General features: G+C 33.1%; 2 protein-coding genes across 4 annotated transcripts; both read right to left on the bottom strand.

Annotated features, from left to right (window-relative positions):
- Positions 1 to 446: 446 nt before the first annotated feature.
- LOC122315785 (UDP-glucuronate 4-epimerase 6-like) lies at positions 447 to 2,476 on the bottom strand. The gene has a single exon (XM_043131943.1). It carries the CDS (start codon positions 2,217 to 2,219, stop codon positions 840 to 842), a length of 1,380 nt encoding a protein of 459 aa, XP_042987877.1. The 5' UTR covers positions 2,220 to 2,476; the 3' UTR covers positions 447 to 839.
- Positions 2,477 to 15,720: 13,244 nt separating this feature from the next.
- On the bottom strand, positions 15,721 to 21,384 carry LOC122315769 (Werner Syndrome-like exonuclease). 3 transcript variants are annotated; one of them, XM_043131926.1, is made up of 6 exons: positions 21,097 to 21,384; positions 20,767 to 20,950; positions 17,283 to 17,413; positions 16,955 to 17,113; positions 16,162 to 16,269; positions 15,721 to 16,078 (listed from the first exon to the last, which is right to left on the bottom strand). In XM_043131926.1, the coding sequence occupies exons 1-6, from the start codon at positions 21,277 to 21,279 to the stop codon at positions 16,001 to 16,003; spliced, it is 843 nt and encodes a 280-aa protein (XP_042987860.1). In that variant the 5' UTR covers positions 21,280 to 21,384; the 3' UTR covers positions 15,721 to 16,000. The 3 variants fall into 3 exon arrangements, with proteins under 3 accessions (XP_042987860.1, XP_042987850.1, XP_042987867.1); XM_043131916.1 differs by having other exon boundaries at positions 20,767 to 20,946; positions 21,097 to 21,382; XM_043131933.1 differs by lacking the exon at positions 15,721 to 16,078 and having other exon boundaries at positions 16,253 to 16,389; positions 20,767 to 20,946; positions 21,097 to 21,383.
- Between the last annotated feature and the right edge of the window lie 776 nt (positions 21,385 to 22,160).

Here is a 22,160-nt window from a genome sequence, read left to right as displayed (position 1 = left end):
CCCTTTTGCTCTTTCACCACTTTAAATTGCTTTTCGGGATTTTCTCATTCTCTTCCTTGTTTGGACACTTATCATCTTTACCAATTCAGCCTATCCATTTTCAATTATTTAATAGCTGGGATAGATGGATGGACACAGATTTAAATATTAATCAACTTAACTTTTTTGCTACGGAATTAAACCATTAATTCATTCAAGAAATTTAACTCTTTCACCCACACAAGGACCATTTTTGCAGTAAACTCTCCCTTTTCTCAGACCCACTTTGGACGCAACCTTAATTTGCCGTACCACCACCGCCATCAAAGCATCTTCAAAAGCCAAAGGAAATTAGCCATGTGACCTCCCTTCCTTTTAAAAAAAAACAACAAATTATGAACAAACAAAGAATAAAAGAGTCAAAAATGATAAATAAATGAAAAAAATTGATAATAAAAGATTCTTGATGTGATCGTTATCTTTGTTATTTTACTGTTCATATTTCACAAATTTCTTTCTTCTTTCTTTTTATATCAATCCAACGGGTGATATCTGCAACCTTTCTGGCAGATCCCACCGACATTATTACAGCACCAACCCCCAGGGGCCAGTTCACAGATCTACACTTCCCTTCACTCTCGCTCTCTCCCTCGCGTACAGCTTCCCCTTTGTCTCTATCTGCTGCATCGTCCTCCTGTAACAAATCTATACCTATATTTTACATCGAGAACAGCTTCCACAATTTGATCCGACACATCTAAGGACCGTGACAATAACTTAACCAAATTAAATGAAAAAAAAAAAAAACAGGATTTTGATTCGACAAAAAATAAAGAGGCTGGTTCCGAAGACGATTATTATCAATCGGATTCTTCAGTAAGCTCATTACCGACGCTGGTTTCCTTCTTTACCTTCGACTGAATCCCATAATAATTGACATACCATTTGACAAACTTTCTCAATCCGGTGGCCAAATCCGTGCTGGGCTTGTAACCGAAGTCCCTGAAAGCCAAGGTCACATTGGCATGGGTGTAGGGAACGTCCCCATTCCTCGGCATCTTGATCACGTGCTTCTTGGCCTTGGTGCTCAGCAACCGCTCTAATATGGACACTAACTTTCCGACCGGCACCGGCGCCGTGTTCCCGAGGTTGTAGATCCTCAGCTGCGCCGGTCCCCGCTTCTTCCCGCCGCTTCCAGTGCTCTTCTCGGCCGTATCCAACGCCCCTAGACAGCCTTTCACCACGTCGTCGATGTACGTGAAGTCACGCGCCACCTCCTTCTCGTCCTGTGTCTGGTATATGTCAATGGTCTTACCGTGCAAGATGTCCTTTGTAAAGAAGTAGTACGCCATGTCTGGTCTACCCCAAGGCCCGTACACGGTGAAGAACCTTAAGCCAGTGAGGGAGAGCCCGTAGATATGGTTATAGGTGTGAGCGATTTCTTCGCCGGCTTTCTTGGTGGCGGCGTAGAGACTTGCCGGCTGGTCGGTCCGGTGCAATTCGGAGAATGGGTTTTCGGTGTTAAGGCCGTAGACGGAGCTGGACGAGGCCCAAACGATTGCGGGTTGAGGATTCACCACCTTGGCTACTTCCAATAGATTCACGAACCCGGCAATGTTGGAGCTCACGTAGGATTGTGGGTTCTGCATGGCGTAGCGAACCCCGGCCTGGGCAGCGAGGTGGAGGACGTGGGTGAAGGGAACGACGTCGAAGAGCTTGGTGAGCAATGGGGCATCGTTCAAATCTCCTTCGACGATGAAGACTTGGTGTTTGAGCAACAACGCCTGTCTCGCGCGCTTCAACGACGGATCGTAGTAGTCGTTAAAGTTGTCGAGGCCAAGGACGCCATCGCCGCGTTTCTTCAAGGCGAGGGAACAGTGAGAGCCAACGAATCCACCGGCGCCGGTGACGAGGACGGACATTCCGTTAGGACGGCGGGGGGTGGAGGAGTGGCGGACCTGCTTCTCCCAGGTGGGGCCACCGGCGCGGGGGCCGTAGAGGGCGGAGGAGAGAAAGTTGTGGTGAGTGTGGAGATGCCGGCCAGGATTAGTATCGGAAATGAGGGGAGGGTAATTGAGGGTGAAGTAGAAGATGAGGGCAAGGGCGATGAGGAGAGTGGCTCGGAACAAGATCTTGGAGGAGGCATTGAGGAGTTTTGTGCTGTTTACTCTGCGGAGGTAGCTGTTGTAGCGCTCTAGCTTTATGGTCTTGCTTGTGTCTGGAGGCGAAGCCATCTGCATATAGCTTAATTTCTTAATTTCTCTCTCTTTTTTGAGTGTGTTTTTCTTTTTGGTTTGGTTGTGTCAGAAGGGAAGAAAGAAAGAGGGGATTGAGAGAGTGGAAGGACTCAAAAGTGTATGTATCTGTGTATGGGTTTGAGTTTGGGAGAGCTGGATTTTGAGGTTGAGCCCTGAAGTTGTGAAGAGTGTGGAAAGGCTAATATAAGGGGAGAGAGAGGGAGAGAGAGAATTGGGGTTGGTCATTGGTGTTGGTTGGAGACCACTTTCTTTTTCTCATTAATCTCTTATTTTTGGATCTACTTATTATTACGGTCTAGAGATGGGAAAGCGGCCAACCCATGAAAATGGCATTCCTTGTTACTTTTTATTTACCATGATACTTCGCCTTCATATGTTTTGTCTGCTGGTATTCCTCCTCTCTGCGCTGTCTTTAATTACCTCCTTAATTAATGTCTCCAATCAGTGATCACGTCTCAATCTTCTTTCTTAAGCATGTATACAGATAGAAGAAAGAGGAGCTCTCTCTAAAATAACGTCTGTCTCAATCTTTTAGCTCAGCCACTGTCCCTTTCTTCCTCCCCTCTCTTCCCTTCATTTTCTCTCTTTTCTTCCATTGAGCCCTTGTTTATAATTTTATTTTCTATTCTATTATTTTCCTGTTGATTAGGTTAAAAAAGTTTCGATATGTCACCTTTCGATCGACCACCCAAAGTGTATATATGTTGTATCATAATACTTCCTAAATGTTGATTTAAATGTTCACATTATGTGTGAATCTTACGCGCTATTTTGGATCTACGACTACGATGACCATTCACTAGTCAACACCAACGTATTTCTTGGCCTCGTAACTACAAAATGTGTCTCAACCCATTCCTACCAATGTGTGAGTTCCACATGCTGGTATAATTACCAGTGTTCCTTAAAATCGTCAAAAGATATAGTGTTGTTTTTAGCTATGACAGTACTTTCTCACTTTCTCTAATCGCCATTTTTTCTTAATCAATTAATTTGTTGTATCGTATCAAACTACCTTCTAGTGGTCTCCATAGCTAAGCCAAGGAACATTAGCCCAGACCTATGGTACGTTCAATACGTGCCCATTTGTTCTAATTTTACCCATGCAGTCTCCTCTCGATCGAGCACTACTATCTCACTAGAATTACCAAAAAATATATATTATCACTTTAAAAAATCAAAGCATACTTAATACATGTTAAATATAAGCAATGAGATGTCCTGTGTCTACCTGATCAGCCGAAATCAAATAAGTGGGATAGAGAGTCTACAATCTATGTAAGAGGAACTTGACCCGACTCATGAGTTCAAGCCCAATTAGAAGGGATACCTCAACAGCATGATAGACAAATGGAAGAATGTCACACCACGTTGCAGTGCATGTATAGTTATCTCCACATGCACTTCTATACTAACATATATAGCATGTCACTATCAATCATTTATTTTAAAAAAATATACACACATAAAATGAACTCCACATCTATTATATATAGTTGCTTGGCTAAGTGAGTTTTTCGAGCAGTATCAAATACTTGATAAATAATATAGAGCATATTTTATGTATTTATATCTCTCATACCTTAGGTTCTAGGAGCTTTTAGGATTCAAATGATCTCATCATGATGGACTTTATACCTAGTACAATACGGGCTAGGTTGGACACTAAGGTATTGTCAATATATATACTCATAAATTTTCTTTCAACCATATTTACTCAAACACAAAACGCTTTTTAATTTTAAATATTCAACTTTTTCATTTACTCATTACCTAAATATCATCCAAATACAAAACAATTTTTTCAAACTCTCAAATAAAACACAAAAAAATATAAAATTTTTTTAAATCTCGCAACGAAAATAACATTTAAATAATTTTGTAATTTTATAATATTTTTATTCAAGATTTTATCTCACATTTCTCAAAACTCAATACAATATCTTAACTCAAAACTATTCTATTACTATTTATAAATGATTTCATTATTATTCACATATAGTATGAGATATTCTACATGTCAAAACAAGTCCTAAGTGTTTATAAACTCAATTTCTACTTCATAGTTTTTTTTTTTTCTTAAATTTTTATGTTTAAGGGGCCGGTTATTTGGATAATGAGATGAAATGAGATAAAAGTTGAAAGTTGAATAAAATATTATTAGAATATTACTTTTAAAGTTATTATTGAATTGAGATTTTAAAAAGTTAATTATTTATTATATTTTATGTAAAAATTAAAAAAATAATGATAAAATGAGATGAGATAATTTCTCATTCCCCTTTCCATTCCAAGAAAAACGCTTGGGAAACTAGCCTCTCATTCTTTGTGATAAGCTCTCCTCAGTCCTGATCAGGACCTCAGCATCTCCCATATTTAATTTCTCAGCAAGGATCTTATCGTATACATGATCTTTTTTTTTTTTTTTTCTCTTTCACAAATCAAAGGAGATAATACAAATGTGGACAGAATTCAATGGTCAATACCTTAACAGATCAATCCGTTGACTAAAAGTGTAAACACAACTTTAAAGCTTCAGCTCCAAACCAACAAACGTTTTTTTTAATTAATTCCACAAAAAAGAAAAGAAAGAGGAAAAAAAAAAAAAATTAGGATGCCAGTCATGCTTGATTACCAAAGTTACAAGAGTTGTGGGTTTTAGGCTGATATCACACAGCCAAAAGAGACCGAAACTATGACTGATTTGGGCAAGCAGTAATGAGTGTTCGTAGGATGCATTCGAGAAACCAAAGGCCCGCAAGTTGCATCTTTTGTTCCTTAAAAAGTCAAATGAAAGTAAAGCAGTTTACACGTATATCATCTCATGAATTACCGATAAGGATAATGGTTCGGGTCCGATGATCCAACTGATAGTGAACCTGCATTTTTTATTTTTATCGAATGATTTTTTAATATTTTTTAAATACTTTTTAAATAAAAAATATATAAATTTAATAATATTCATTTTTTTAATTATTAAAAAAGAGGGGTCAAAATCGTGGATCGGTTCGATAAGCATCAACCTATCGACAATTATATGCAATTCTGGAAGTACGAGACCGTTTGTTGCCGACACGGTTTTTGGGGTCAGGCATCTTTGTTATTTATTAAATAAATCTTATTTTTTTTTTTTAAGAAAATATGTAATCTATTCTTCTTGGATCCTGTGGCGCCAGTACTCTATTCCCATTGAAGTCTACTTTTTGTTGCCAATGGTTGGTGGTCTCAATCATGGCTTTTCAATTGGTGTGCTGCAATTTAGAATCCCTTTCACTTCACACATTTTCATTTTTTTTTTTTTTTTTTTTTTTTTTTTTTTTTTAATATGAGTAGTGGTACACCCTTCGACTATGCAGCCGAGGATCTACTGAGAAGGTAAAAAAAAAAATTTTTTCCTATTTTTTTTTTATTTTTTTCAATTATTTTTTTGATATTTTTAAATATTTTAAAAAATTTACAACATCATTAAAAATAATTCCCTAATTATTGAGTAAATAACTAAAAAAAAAAATTACACTAACTAGAAAAATGTTAGGAACCATTATCGAGATCCCAAATATTTTTTATAATATAGAAATATGATTGAATTTTAAAAAAAATTAAAAAAATAAAAACTATATAAAGAAAAGAGATATGATAGCTTTTAGAGAGAGAGGAAACAATGTTTTAGAGAGAGAATCATTCTTTATTTTAAACAAAAAATTTTATGTGTAATTAGTTTTGTGAATTTTTTGTACACGTTATTAATATGATTGCTTGTATAACTTTTTTTAATATAAAATAATTATTTTAGTCTATTATATCAATAGAATACATAAATAATATGTAAAAATGATTATAGATAACAAAATCCTATTTTAAAACTTGATCCATATCATGGTGATAAGTTGAAATTGATTACTGGTGTATGAAATGGAAATAACGCATGCATGCATTTAGGTATAAGTCATTTTATGAAATTATTATTCCAAAGAATATTAAGTTTTTCTTTGATTACATCTAAGATGTTGAATTAATATAGCTTTCTTAGCTTTTAATTGATTCAATAAATACTCATAATGATTTGAAGACTAGGCTTCATTTTTCTTCGAAAATTACATATACATGTCATTATTAGGTGTTTTAAGATAACAACATTTAATTTGTTTTTATCATCGACAATGATACGTATAACTTAAGATTATTAAGTTTCTCATCATTCTTGTTTGACATTTCATAACTTAATCCACAACATCACTAATACAAAAACTAGTTTATTTCATTCAAAAGAATTTTAGATATTTCTTAACTCGAGTTCATGTTGGTTAAACTCGAGTACTAGAAGATTATAGTCCTTTGATAAGTTCAAATATTCTAACAACAATTTTTATTTTTTTTTCAAATTTCATCATTTGATCTAATATTTTTCTTAAGAGTAATGCGAGATATAGTTTTAGATTGTATGATTATCGCACATGCTTTTTGGAAAAAAAAAAAAAAGTCTATATTAAAAATTCAATTTTTTTCATGTCGATTATATATTTATCCACATTTTTGAAAAAATATGCACAAAATTTGAATACCATAGAGTTAGGATTGCATAAGTCATTTCCTTGTTCTTAAATATGAATTCCAACATATCGAGATATCAGTTAAATCGAAAATGACGGATAAAGTCAAGATTAAGATCAGTTTATTTAGATTCAGAGAGTGTTTTATATATCTCATAATAATTTTTTTTTTTTAAAATTTCCATATAAAATATTATAAACAATTAAACTTTTTAATTCTAAAATAATAATAATATTAAAAATAATATTTTATTTTATTTTTAACTTTCATTTAAAATCTCTCAACTCATTTTTAAATCCAAGCGATACTAATTGATATCAATTTAAATGATTGATGGTCTTTTGTGAGAGTTGATAATTTAACAGTATCAACTCAAATTAATGTGTCAATAATATTTTTATTTTTTTATTTTCCCTGAATTAACTTTTCAAATTATAGGGATTGAAGTTACGTGTCAACCAACAAATATATGCTAGCTAGCTAATTCAGCTGGAGCCCACGAGTTTGTAACGAGAAAAAGAAGGAATAAACAAATATTAGTTATTTTCATATATATCTCCAACAAAATAATAATTACTCTAATTTTATTTCTCCATCACCATAATTAATGTCAAATATCTTGTGCTGTCATTCTCCTAACACTGCATGTGATTAGATCGATCACATCTTTTGGATCCATTATTATCCTCACCGACAATTTCCATCACACTCCACTCAAAATAAATAAATCAAATTAACTTTAGCAGCATTTTCTCAAAATTAATTTAATTTATATTTTTAAATATTAATTTTTCTAAATATTATAATTAAGTACTATAACGTCAAAAACGTGAGATAATGAAGGGATAATATAAAATATAATAAATAATTTAAATTTTTAAATTTTAAAAGAAAAAAAAAAGTCATATCCAGAAATAGGAGTAGATGCCGGGAGGGAAGGTTCGCGGCCCAGGTTTCACCCTTTTATATTGGTGCATGTGGTCTCTCTCTCCCCCACACCAACCATAATTCCTTGGGAAGTCGGTCTCTTTATCACATGGGGGTGAGAGATGGGGAAAGACAGAGACAGGGATACACCAAATATGCCACCTCTATAAATTATTATTGCTACATACAGTAATAATTATTGACAAAAATAAAAATATTATTAAAAAATTAATTTTTTATATTGATCTTATAATTATACATTTTAAAAAAAATAAAAATATAATACTTAATTAATATAAATATTATATATCTATATGTATATATATGTACATGTTCCTAAATAGGGAATGGTATTTTGATATTAGTAGTAAAAAAATTAAAATAAGTGTAGTGTGTGAAGTGTGAGGATGACAAGAAAAATTTTTCTTAATAGATATATGCTGACTGCATGCATGCATGGTTCCTATAGTCAAAACTGAGGATGGCAAAAGCCCTACCTTCAATTAAATGTAGTTGTGGGTACGTACTTGCATTTTTTGAACATGGACTCAGTTCGATTTGAAAGGATCTGAATTGGGACATGAGAAATGCTCCTTCAAGTATATTAATTTGTCATTGTCTACCGTTCCATGATGTTGGAGTACTTGGCTTTCATGAGCAACTTCAATTTATGTCATGTCTACCTTATAGTCGATCTCTTTTTATTTGAACGGTAAATAGTTTATGAATATTTGCATGATTTGCATGCCTTGGACGAATAGTTTGTAATTAATTATCCCAAAATATTTTACAAGATCGTTGTCACTATATATGGTAAAGGATTTGATCTGGTATAAAAAACATACGATCGATCTACCTCAAGTTAAGGGTGCCTATCTCTCTCTTGAAGTAAGAGATAATGTTAAGGAAAATTCATTCAGAATTCTGTTATATTTATAAAAGATTTATATAAAAAAAAAATATAAATTTACTTGACTTCATCTGATCCGTTATATCTATTTTATAATAAAAATAATTTTATAATTTGATAAACTACATTAAGTCATATTAATTTGTGAGGTTATTTTTATATAATCCTTTTTATGACTAGAGTAATTTTTATTTAAATTGCATAATTTTATGAAAATGTAAATAGAAAGAGAGACTCTTCCATGCATGGTTAGAGATCTTATTTCAAAGAACAAAATTTTATGTTTTTAGAAGTTGGGTTGTAAAGGAGATCAATTAAGGAACTCAAATGACCAAATTTGAAAAAGGGATGAAGTGTAGGAGAGTCGATCAATACATAAAATGAAATGGATCTTTCAAAAATTCATACATGTAGTAATAAACGCCGAACCCATTTCATACGCTTATCTTAATTTTCATTGCAAGTGTTAAAACTTTTACCCGAAAAAGAACTTGAAGGGTTGTTTTCTAGAAAAAAGTCAAAAGAATTAGGATAAGTATAAGATGTCAATTATTAATGGTGCCTGAAAAGCACGGTACTGGTACAAGAATGAGACACATGATGATAAGTGATATAAAGCAATGACATAAATGGATGTGTAGCTTGTGGTTGTTTCGTGAAGTGGAAATATATATATATATATACACACGTCATGCAACGGGTAGGGTTAAGGAGTAATATTGACTTATGAATGCCATAATATTGTTGTGTACGCAGAAAGCAACAAGTGGAGATGATGCATGCCCCATGGACCCCGGTGGAGGACCTCTAGACTTGACTTTTGCTCCTCCGTTCCGTTAGGAACAGTACTCATGTACTACGTGTTTAATTGATGGGACTTCCCACGGCGTTGCACATGCTTGAGTCCATTCCCCCCATGCACACTCACTTTCTTTAATTTGCTTCAATCCCCTGCTAAGCAATACGACAAACAACTTGTCGGTACATTCGACCATCCGGCCCCTATTTGATCCGATTGGATTTAGCATTTTGAGTCTCCTCCACCGGCATTTTTTGTATGAGGGCTACTGGTTTTTTCCTTTTCTGTTTTTTTTTTTTTTAATTTATTTTTATTTTTTCATGATAATTAATGTTGTTGATAAAATAGTTATTGAAGTCGTGATCCAATCCCACATCCACACAAATAACAAGTGGTTTTATTAGGAGGAATGGTTAAGACTTCATACAATTTTGCAAATATTTGAAAGGGACTCGGGTCGATCTCTTAATAATCAAAAGGCTATCATTTATTTTAGCTCTAATACAGAAACGAGCGTAAGGAAATTAATCACTGATGAAACAAGTGTGGAGGAAAAAGGAGGATGTGACAAGTATTTGAGACTACCAGCTATGGTTGGTAAATCAAAGTATCAAAGTTTTCGAGACATAAAGGAAAGGATATGAAAAAAAATCTAAAGTTGGAACAATAATTTCTTATCTAAAATTGGAAAAGAGGTATTAATCAAGGCAGCGTTATAGACAATACTTACATACACCATAAGTGTTTTCAAATTGTCAAGGAAGTTGTGTGAAGATATGGCAGCCATCATTGCTAAGTTCTGGTCAGAAAACAAAAATATATAAGAAATATGAATTCATTGGAGAAAGTAGAGTCATTGGAGAAATCTAAATTTGGGGGTGGACTAGGCTTTTGAGATATTAAGGATTTCAATACAGCTTTATTGGCTAAACAGTGCTATTGGAAAATGTTGCAATATCCCAACTCATTGGTAGCTAGGGTGTTTAAAAGTAAGGATTTCAAGTAGTACTCTAGTTTCCTGGAAGCAAAGAAAGAGTAGTCATCTTCTTTTATATATTTGGAAGAGTATGTGTTCAACAGTACTGGGCTTGGTGAGGGAGGGACTAGTATGGAAAGTTGGGAATGGAAAGAATATTAAAATATGGTAGCATAGGTGGATTCCAAAGGAGTCCTCTTTCAAAATTTAGTCCCCTATTAAGGTTTTGGAACCTACAGCTACTGTTAGCAAGCTGATTTTGGATAAAACAAAGGAGTGGATAAGATGGATTTGATTTGTCTGAGTTGGATGAACCTATAGCTACTGTGACTCTTATGTCTAAGATTTTTTAGAAGGATGAGATGGATTTGATTTGTAACATGCCAATTAGTAGAATTGGGGGAGAAGACAAGCAAGCTTGAATTTATAGAAAAAAAATGGTATGTTTACAATTAAGAGTGCCTATCACTTGGCACAAACACTTAAGAAGAATATTGAGAGAGAGTCTTGAAGAGCTAAAGAGGAAGCTGGTGTATGCAAGTAGATTTGGGAGTTGGAGGTGTAGGTGCCAGTAAGATTTTTCTTGTAGAAAGCTTGCAACAATAGTTTACCCACTAAACAAATTTTATATAGAAGACATGTGGTTGATACACCTTCATGTCCCATTTGCCTGGTAGAAGATGAATTTGTAATGCATGCCATTTGGAGTTGTCCTTTTGCTCAAGATGTGTGGGCAGAAATAGGAATTCTTCTCCAAAAAGTTTAAGTAGAGAACATGACTTTATGCAGTTGTGGGGGTCTTTGAGTAGAAGATGTGATAGACAACAGCTATAAGTAGTAGGGTCGATCATTAAAGGGACTTGGTTCAGAAGGAACAAATTTCTTTTTGAATAAGATTTTGCTAGTCCAAGATTGGTTGTAGAAACAGTAGTGAACAATGTGAAAGATTTCAAGGAGGCTCAGTTACAGGAGAGAAACACATGCATGGTTTGATCTATAGAAATAATGAAGCTGTGGCTAGCTCTAGATAAAGGGAAGGTTAATGTGAATTTTGATGCAGTTGTAGATAAGATAAATCAGAAGGTTGGATTAGGGGTGGTAATAAGGGATTGGAATGGGCAAGTAATGGAAATAACATGCTTCCAAAATCAATTGTAGATTAATTAATTGTTGCTAAGTGTATGACTTTGTGGAATGCAGTTGAGTTTTGTTATAGTCTGGGTTTTAGATAAGCAATATTCAAAGGAGATGCTCTCATGGCAATCAAGGCAGTTAAAAGCAGTGATATGTGTTTGGCTTGAGATGAGTAATTAATTGAAGATTTGAAGATAGTGTTCAGGAATTCACCTGGGTGAAGATTGAGGTTCACATACAGGAAAGTGAATATTGTTGCACGTTAGTTAGCCAAGTTAGCACTACAATAACAAGGGGATCAATATTGGATTGAAGAGGATCCTAATGTTATTGTTAGTCTTATTTTGAGCGACAGATTATATAACATTTCTTGATTAATGGAAAATATGATTTTCTTTCAAAAATAAAAATCCCAGATTGACACTTATTATTCTTATAATAAAAAAAATTCATGTGAGTCCGATTTATAAATATATAAAATGAGTTTTACAATATTTATTCAGTATTTAATATTGCATGAGACGTTCGATAAACTCATTTGATTTATCTTAGAGTTAAAGTATAAATTCCAAAGGATCTTGATCATCAACGTCTATATTTCATGTATGTCAAGATCTCTTATAATTTCAAAAGAATCTACCAACTCGAATTATTGCCAAAATTCATAAAAAAAAAAACAAAAACAAAAAACTCAACTTTGTGATATATATATATATATAATTAAGCAAGATAAAAATATAACTTGAGACCATGGCACCTAATATTGTTATTTTCACAAATAATCAAACCATACTCAAACCTTAATCTAGAAAAACCAAATTGTTTATTATTGTAATAAAACATTAAAAAAAATCAAGTACATCATCTGATGAAATGATTTTTTAGGTCTCTTATGTTTGGTTGTTGAAATCAAATCAATTTATTTCAAACCGATTATTAATAGGATTTATTACTTTTTCAAATTTTCATAGAAAGTTAAACTCATCTTAACCTATTTCATGCATTCAAATACATATCTCAACATATTTACATTCAAACACATCTCAATAGGGCTTATAAAACATTACTATTCACAGATAAATTCAAATAATCTGAGACCACTTTAACATTCAAACACAGACTAAATTTATAATTGAAAAGAAAAAAGCAAAAGCTTAAGAGTGCAAGATATGTGTATCCCCAATTGTTTGGAGAAGCAAGGTTTTACACACAATCACGCAATGAGAAAGAAAACTTTTTCTTTTTTATTTATTTATTCCACAATGTCAAAAGGTTGTATACAGCTTGTATTAATCATATGGGGACAAATACAAATGTCTATATCTTATCCCTTTTGCATTGCTGATAGAGTACGTATGGGAGAACCTTAATTAGTAATTAATTAAAATCCTTCTCATAATAATAAAGAATTAGTGCATGACATGTGGTAAGCCCTAAAACCAGGGATCGAGGATGTATAAATCTTTTGTCTATGGTGCATGCGCCATTATTGAGAAATTTAAATGCATACGTGCTTTGTTGACATTATAAATAAATAAAATTGAAATTATTTGAGAAAGATCATAGCCTATCGGAAACAAAGAAATATAACATGAAACATTAAAAAAAAAAAGGGGGAATGTATCAAGTGGACAACTTATAGAAACTCGAAGAAATTCTCTCTTGAATTCTTGGACCACCTCTTATTTTTTAAGAAAAATATAGTTGCAAACACAATTGTACACTAATCTGTACATCAATTTGATGTGATTGGTTAAAAAATAAATTTTATTGAAAACAATGTTAATTTAAATTTTAAATATAAATGAATGAGAATTGATACGCAGATTAGTACGCGACTTTACTTATATATAGCAAAACTCTATTTTTTATAGTGTTTACTTTCTCGGTTCGAGTTCTAACTTTGACTTTACATTTCACCTCTCATATCAATTAATTATTTTATCTTTTAGAAAGAAAGAGATAAAATACATAAATTATATAAAAAATATATATATAAATAATAAAATATATTTTATTAACTTAAACTTTTGTCATAATTAGTGATTTAACCCTAATAATTAACTAAAATAAAAACCGATGAATGGATGATTATAAATTAGATAGCTTCTTGGAAATCTTTTCTTCATCTTCCGAGTCCTCTTCGACTTTTGGTTGCTCATGAATGCTATTTATAATTCAAGATACCTAATCAAATATTTAAAAAAATATGTATATAAAATTGATATTAATAATACATATATGTCCAACTATTTTAGAATCATGTGGCTGCAAGTCTTTGACACGAGAGGATGTCACAAGGAATATTCGGGGTTCTTTTTTCTGAAAAAAAAAAAATTGGTCAAAAGGAAATTTGTTGGTTTTTATACCAAAAAAAAAAGTATAACAAGAACATTATTATTATTATTATTATTATTATTATTTTCCTAAGTGGATTATAACGAGGATAATTTTGTTGGACTCAAATTGATGCATTTTTATTCAATTTTTATATAGATTAAATGTCAAATTTTTTATTTAAATATTAATGATGATTAGAGTACATAAAGAGTACGTAAAAATAATTATATATAACAGAATTCTATCAAATAATAAGTATTAACTTAGTCTTTTTCTCAACTCGAAGCAATAGGCCAAACATTAAGGAAAAATTCCACCATTGATGAGGCAATATAGGGTAGACAAACAGTAAACATCCCAAACAAGCATGCAAAGAATGATCTCCAGCTATAACTTGTGTCTCCAACGTACAACCTCAGATCTCATACAGAAAGAATATCTACTGATAAAAGATATACCCCTAGCCTTGTTCTGAGAGGACAGAAGGTATGAAAATGTTGTGTTTGTTTCAAATCTCTTCTAAGGATGTCTCCAGGTATATATTCCACCACATGTTGCATCTTAATTTCTCTTTTTGCAGGGCATTCGATCCATAGAATAATATGATCGTATTCATCATGGTCATATACAATCTCTGTCATCATCAGTCACACATAAGCATATTTTAAATGGATGTCATTTATGTGATTGATATAATAAGTCACTTAAAATGCGACATATCATCATATGTAATTGAAAATGACAAAATTTAGGAGTAACAGTGAAACTTCAATTTTTCAACTCTGACTATAGATTCACAGACTTAATTGAACTGAAAAAAAAAAAAAAATACTAAAGTCTTCAAATCTTATAATTGGAAGTTGCCCAAACCCATTAAAAATTGCAAATATCAACAGTCTTTTTGGATTTTAAAAAAAAAAAAAAAATCAAAATTTAAACATGAGGAGAGTGGGAATAAAGAGCAATAAATGGGATCCAACGGACTTGACAACTGAACAAAGAAAAAAGCTAATTAGTGAGTGGGGAAGTAGTAGGAGAGGACCATCAAAGTACCATTATTCACATAATGAAAGTAGGGGCCTGCAATTCTTCCGTCCATTCCAAAACAACTTCAACCTATAAGTTACCCTCTGACACTCGTTCAAGCCCCACACTACAGCCCACACTGTCAAAACATCTTATTTTTCTCTTTAATTTTCAATCACTCCTTTCATATCTAACTGGATTTTTATCAATTTAATTAAGATGTGCTACGTCAACAATAAATGAATTTTAGATAACAAATTTATAAATCTATTAGGTTTCACTTTATAATATAATGTATTACATTAAAATATGTCAATTTATAAATTTACTTTTATAAAATTTTTATAAGCCAAATATTTCTCTTTAAATTACTTAAGGTATTTATTATTGTTTTATATACGAAAAAAATCTATTCATCATCTGTTTTTTTCACCATCTTATAATATGACATTAGATAATAAATTTAAAAGTGAAATATAATAAATAGTCTCTAATCATATATTATCATGAAAGGATAATGAATTGTTTTTCAATGTTTTTTAAAGTATATATATTAAAATTTAAGCAATTCAAGAGTTTTGCTGTGCTACCACAAGAAAAAATAATAATACTATTTTTCTCCTTAAAAACAAGTGCGTGCTAAAAATTAAAAGGACATTAGAAACAAAGATTGCTCTCTTTTTAACCTCGGGTTGACTATGAAAATGCAGTTTACGACTAAATAAATACCCTATGAAAATGCGAATCTATGTTTTATCATAAATATAACCAAATCAAATATTCTACAGAGACAAAATTCTCAAATAACCCCAATAAAAAATTATCAAAAATTGTACTGCATTCAATTAATGGCTGATCGCAAGTGGTAATAATAAAAACAGGAGAATTATAATATTACAAGGAAAATGATCATGAAATTGTTGTATGAACTTGATTCTCATATCCAGATAACAATTTGAAGCATCCAAGGCAACAAATGCCGGAAACAAACACGACTGCTCCGACAAGAATGGTAATAAAGCCTAAAAGATTAATATATTGATGTCGTTTTGTATGTTTGTGCTGAACAAAACTCCATCTGACATAAACGACAAAGATCATTATGATTTCACGCCTTCCAACTCCTCAATTCCTTTGTCAGCGGCAACTTCTTCCAAATTGGGCAGGCCTTTCAATACCTGTATAACGATAAATTATGGAGCAAAGTTAAAAGAGTTTTCTTTATTTGAACAAGAAGACGAGGGTCATGATTACTACTGACCTGATAGAGATACCAAGAAGCAAAAGCATCTGTGGCAGCATACTCTAATTGCTCATTCGATAGAATTTTCTCCCAATTTCCCAGCCTAATTTTTCTGGGCTTATGAAGCTGCAAATTTCTGAAACTACAATGAGATCCAATCCAAGCTGTTTACCTCTATGTGCAAAGCAGGCTAAGATGCTAATATACAGTGAAGTGGCCGAGGAAACCTTTTTTAACAAAAAATACCTGCCTTGATTATTAACAATATCAGAACTTTTGCATGCATAAAAGTCGAAGGGACTATAAATGGAATACTAGAAACTAGATGAGAGATAAGAGAGGGGGGTCTGTGCAAAAGTGATAAAAGGGTTAAAATGAAAATAAGTTAAAAAGGAAAGAGGATTAAATGAGAGAGAAATAATAAAAAAATATGTTTAGAGGAATGAACAGTAACCTCTACATGTAAAGGATTTACTTTAGCCGAATGTAAAATAGAAATAGAATAGATGATCCAATGGAAGGGACTTTTGGCCATCTTTCTTTATATTTTACAGAAATTTGTGTTTTACAAAATCCATTGTGATACTGACAATTTGTTAGGAAGACTGAATAACATCAAAAGGTTGGCTAGTAGAAGATAGAAATTTACATGTGTTAATTAGAACAGAAACCATTCTTAATAGTGTGATAGGTCTTCTAAGAGAAATATTAGTGGATATGGTGCAATTTCCATCCATCTGGTTCAGCAATTTGTTGAGATTCCAAGAGAGTAATAAATGTAAGCAATCAAGAATTGCAGAAGAAGGATGACCTCTTTGGATATAAGCATCTTGGTTAGGGATGCAAGACCCCAATGGGAATGTCCACCAAGCTTTTGCTTTGCTAGACAACAAAGATCCTCCACAGCTTTTATGGATATACAATAATCTTTAAAAATCTTGACAGCATCACCACCAATGCCGATTCCAACCTGTGGGAGTGCCAAAAATTATATTTTCCTAGAAAGCGAATGTAATCCATCTTTATAAAATAAATAGAAGAAGAAGAAGAAGGAGAAGAAGAAGAAGAGCACATATATTCATGAGGCAAATGCATGACATTTTTTTGTTAAGAGTTTAGATATGTTAAAAATTACAAACCTTCAGGAGTGTAGGATCCTCAAGCAGAAATTGCAAACTTTGAGGAATCCCAGAATGAAAAATATGCATCACATAGCAATGACTAGTGTCCCCACATATCTGCATAACCGCAGCCTTCCTAGCCGCGACACCTGCAGAGTCTAAGGTTTAAAGAAATGACCCAGCAAAAATATTCTATGCTAATAATTTAATGCAAAACCCCCCCCAACAAAAAATAAAAATAAAAATAAAAATAAAAACCCTTGCTTCTTCAATTGAATTGAATCTCACATAAAATTGGGTTCATTAGAGAAGTCTGAGATGGTGGAGGTGGGCAAAGTCAGGAACATTAGAAGGCTGGCAAGTATTTTGGGCTGAAAGGTTGCTTCTTTGTCAATGAAATACTTGGGTCTCCCACTTGGGGCTTCCTTTAAGGCTAAGGCTAATTGGAACAGGGCTGTGGAGAAAATTGAGAGGAGATTGGCTGGCTGGAAAAGGGGTAAGAGCCACTCTAATCTTCCCACCTATTTTTTATCCCTTTTTCCTTGCCAGCAAGTGTGGCTAATCAAATTGAGCAGATTTTTAAAGCTTTTTTGTGGGGAGGAGTTGGAGAGGAGACTAAGGACAAACTTGGGGAGTGAGATGAGAATTTTGTAAATAGTAGTAAGATAGTTTGTGAATAGTAGTGAGATAGTTTGAGTTTATGTTTTATGGGATTTTGAGAAAGGAGAGAAAAAGTTGAATAAAAAATATTATAAAGTTAAAATATTGTTAGAATATAATTTTTTAATATTATTTTTGTTTGAAAATTTGAAAAAGTTGAATTATTTTTTAGTTTTTATTTAAAAGTTTGGGAAAATTATAATGATTAGTTTGAAAAAGTTGTAATGTCTAGTTTGAAAATATTTGTATTTGAGTAATGTTTGGAAAGGAGATGGGATGAGATGAGATGAGAAGAGAATTTTGGGAAGAAAACTTTTTCCAAATAAGCCCTAAGGGAACATTTGGGTAATGAGATGACAATTTCTCAAAACTTCTTACAATTTCCTTCCCAAACATCACTCAAATACAAAACACTTTTCAATTTCAAATCTTCACATTTTTCATCTAATCATTACAACTTTCATAAACTTCAAAACAAAATACAAAAATCAAAACAACATTTTCAAACTCCGAAACAAAAATCATATTGAAAAATTATATTCAAATAGTTTTTTAACTTTATAATATATTTATTCAACCTTTTCTCTCTCCTTTCCCCAAACCCAATAACACATCTTAACTCAAACCATTTCATCACTACTCACAAAATTATGAGCTACTCCTAGTGTCCAAACCAGCCCTAAGTTCCACCTTGTTAAATGGAATAAAGTATGTACACCAATATCTAGTGGAGAGTTGGGAATTCAAAATATGAGGATTTTAAATAAGGCACTCCATGAGAAATGGTTATGGAGGTATCATCAGGAAGGGGAATCTTTATGGAAGATTATTATTGATATGAAGTATGGGAGTTTGCGAGGGGGTTAATGTTGAAATGTAGTGAGAAGTGTGTATGGTGTAGGTTTGTGGAAGAACATCAGAAATGGAAGGGAGGCCTTTGTTCGATTTATTAGTTTTGAGATTGGCAATGGATCCAAGATCAGATTTTGGGATGAATTTTTTTTTTTTTTTTTTTCCTAAAGAAAGAGACGAAAGTCACTTGTCCATGAGTGACCCCCTCCCAATTTTATTAAAAACCCTCACTTATGGCGGAGGAATACCGTGATAACAAAATAACATCACGACAAACCAATAAAAAAGCCACAATCAACATCCGATGCCACTAACATCTACCATAAGGAATACCCAACCTATCCATTCGTATTTATTTTTTTAAGACCTAACCCCACAAAAAACTACCATCTAATGTAGGGGAAACCCCAACTATCCAAACGTAAAAGATCTCTTAGTCTTCCCGTACCAACATTTTCCTCAAAAAAATCCAAAGTCCCACCATTAGCACCAAGTTTACCCAAAAAATCAGCTACCATATTAGCCTCTCTAAACACAAATTTAAACTGCACATTAAGCTCGCTAACAAGACTTTGAGCTTCCTCCTAAAAATCCAAAAGATACCAATAATTACAAACACCTGAGACAAACCATCCCACTATAACACTAGAATCTGACTTTGCCACAAAATTCCTCAAACCAAGTTGCTTGCACATCCGAAGACCATCAAGTACAGCTCGACATTCCGCACTATGTAATGTTCATTTTATTAGTGCTGTAAATGATTGGAAAATTGAAGCTATTTCTGATTTTCTCAATTTATTTTATACTGCATATTGAGAATAATGTACCGGACAGGATGCTTTGAATAAATAATAGGAGTAGGAAGTTTACAGGATGATCTTTGTACAAGGCTTTGTCCAGTCAAATTATACTTCATTCCCTTGGAAGTGTATTTGGAAATTTATGGTGCTGCCTAAAATTACTTTCTTTGGTTGGACTGCATCTCAAGGGAAAATTTTGACTATGGATAACTTGAGAAAGAGGGGTCTCGTGGTAAAGGATTGGTGTTATATGTGTAAGAGGAGCGGGGAGTCGGTGGATCATCTTTCACTTCATTGTGAAGTGGCAAGGATGTTATGGGGGAGATCTTTAATATTTGTCCTAATTTTTGTAATTAGGTGTTGCTGTTTGTATACCTCCTGTGTACTTGGGTTATGCCTTTTTTTTTTTTTATATATGTGGGTGTTCGGGCAAGCTTGCGTGCACCTCAACTAATTCCACAGGGCCTTGAAGTTAACAGCCAGGTAAACTTTTTTTTTTTTTTTTTGTTGATAAATACAGTCAAGTAAACCTCCAATGGCCCTGAGGGGACTCGAACTGGTGACCATTTGGGAGCAAATCCAAGACCTGACCAATTGAGCTACCCCTCAGGATTACTTGGGCTATGCCTATTTACTCTCAATAAAATGTTATGTTACTTACCAAAAAATAAAAATAAAATTTGGGTTCATTATTCTGTCCGCCCAGGTGCTAGACCAACTGATCAAGGATTGGAAATGGGTACCAAAACTAATGTTAAGACCCAACTCCAACTCTAGGCGGCCATGTAATAACTTACTCCAGCATACCATGAATGATAGTATTATAAACAACGAGAAATCAACAGTTGCATAAGTAGGACCGCAAAAAACATGCAAGAGGAAGTACTATCTCCATTCCATTCCCAATATTAATTAATCCTTTCCCACTATCCAAACTAAGTCCTCGTAATTTTTTACCAACTCCACTGAGCTTCAGAAGTAATTAAACTCATTGAGGGTACAGAAAAGGTATTAAAGTCAAATTATCAATATTAAACAGCATTACCGATTACTCGTTAATAGCTATAGACTTGTATGGTTAGTTCCAGCGCCCAAAATCAGACAGCCTTTCGTAAAATTTGAGAGCAACCGTGTAAGGAAAATTAGCAATGATTCATCTACCTTTAATGGATATGCACCGAACTGACCTTTTTTAAAAGTGGGTCGCCATTCGATATCAAGTCCAAGAACGACTTGACCTGATTCTCTTTTCTCCAATTCGAGATTCTTCAAAAGCTCCTTTGCAGCCTTTTCTACCTCTATGGATGTCTGGCTGTACAAAATGCGACCCCCAAACTTCATCACTGGGTATCTCATCCTCGTATTCGCTACCTCAGAAAACAAAATCAAACAAATATTCAAACATCGTATCTTTTACCTCCTACCGCAACTTTCCCAAAATCAAACAACAAACGGAAAAGTAAATAAGTGAATAAATAAAAGAATAAGTATGCATTGTAGATCTGATTTATGAATACCCTGACAAGGGGATAGAAGTGGATTTGGGTGTTGGAGGGCGAGAAGGGAACTCGGCAATTGGCGCAAAGTTTTTGGGGGTTCTGATTCTTCGGGGTCGTTTCGCGCGTCGGGTCTACATCGTCGTTTCTTGCTGAGAGAGGAGGAAGAAGCGGATTGGATGGCGGCGTCGATAGCTTGGACATCTTCGTCAGTCAAGGGTTGATCCCACTCCATTTCTTGCCGCTCTCTTTTTCTGTCCTCGGCGTGAAACCTGAGAGCGGAAGTGTAAGGGCTGAGGAGGGTCAGGTTCAATATAGGATGCAAAAATATAATTACAAGTATAATTATGTATTAATTTGTGTATTAATATAATGTAATTGTTCAAAAAATAGATTTTATTGAAAATTGTATTAATTTAAATTTTAAGTATAACTAAATTAGTATTGATACACAGATTAGTACGCAACTATACTTGTACGTAGCAAAACTCATATAGGATTCAACTTCTCTTATTTCATTTTATTTTATTATTAAAATTTTTTTAATCTTTATATAAAATATAATAAATAATTCAATTTTTTTAAATTTTATAATAAATTTAATATCAAAAAATATTATTATAATAATATTTTATTTAAATTTCAATAAAACATCTCATCTTATTTTAATTAAATAACCAAACAAGTCCTGTCCCACAAAATTTTCAAAAAGACAAAAGAGTTACAATATTTCTCCCTCGTTACAAAATTCATGATTTCCTCCATCATCATTACAATTAAGACCTAATTTAGCAAGTGAGTTGTGTTATTCGCCTTCTTGTAAGTAAACTGTGCATACCAAAGTGAATTGTCTAAAAGTAGCCAACTATATCTTCTATCACTATTCCATAATCTGTCCAATTTCTCCCCCTACTATTCAAATTCTTGTTTGAGAATTACCTTCAAGTATGACATAAGAAAGCCCTAGCTCATGGCAGAAAACCATAGCGCTTCTCAAACCCATTGTCTCAGCCATGACAGGCTTCACAGTAGCATTAATACTAGAGCATAGACATGCTAAGATATCCCCTTTTGAATTTCTAGCA

This window comes from Carya illinoinensis, chromosome 1 (assembly GCF_018687715.1).
Source record: "Carya illinoinensis cultivar Pawnee chromosome 1, C.illinoinensisPawnee_v1, whole genome shotgun sequence".
NCBI classification, from domain to species: domain Eukaryota; kingdom Viridiplantae; phylum Streptophyta; class Magnoliopsida; order Fagales; family Juglandaceae; genus Carya; species Carya illinoinensis.
The sequence above is the reverse complement of the archived record's forward strand: the minus strand, read 5'-3'. Positions and strand labels throughout refer to the sequence as shown.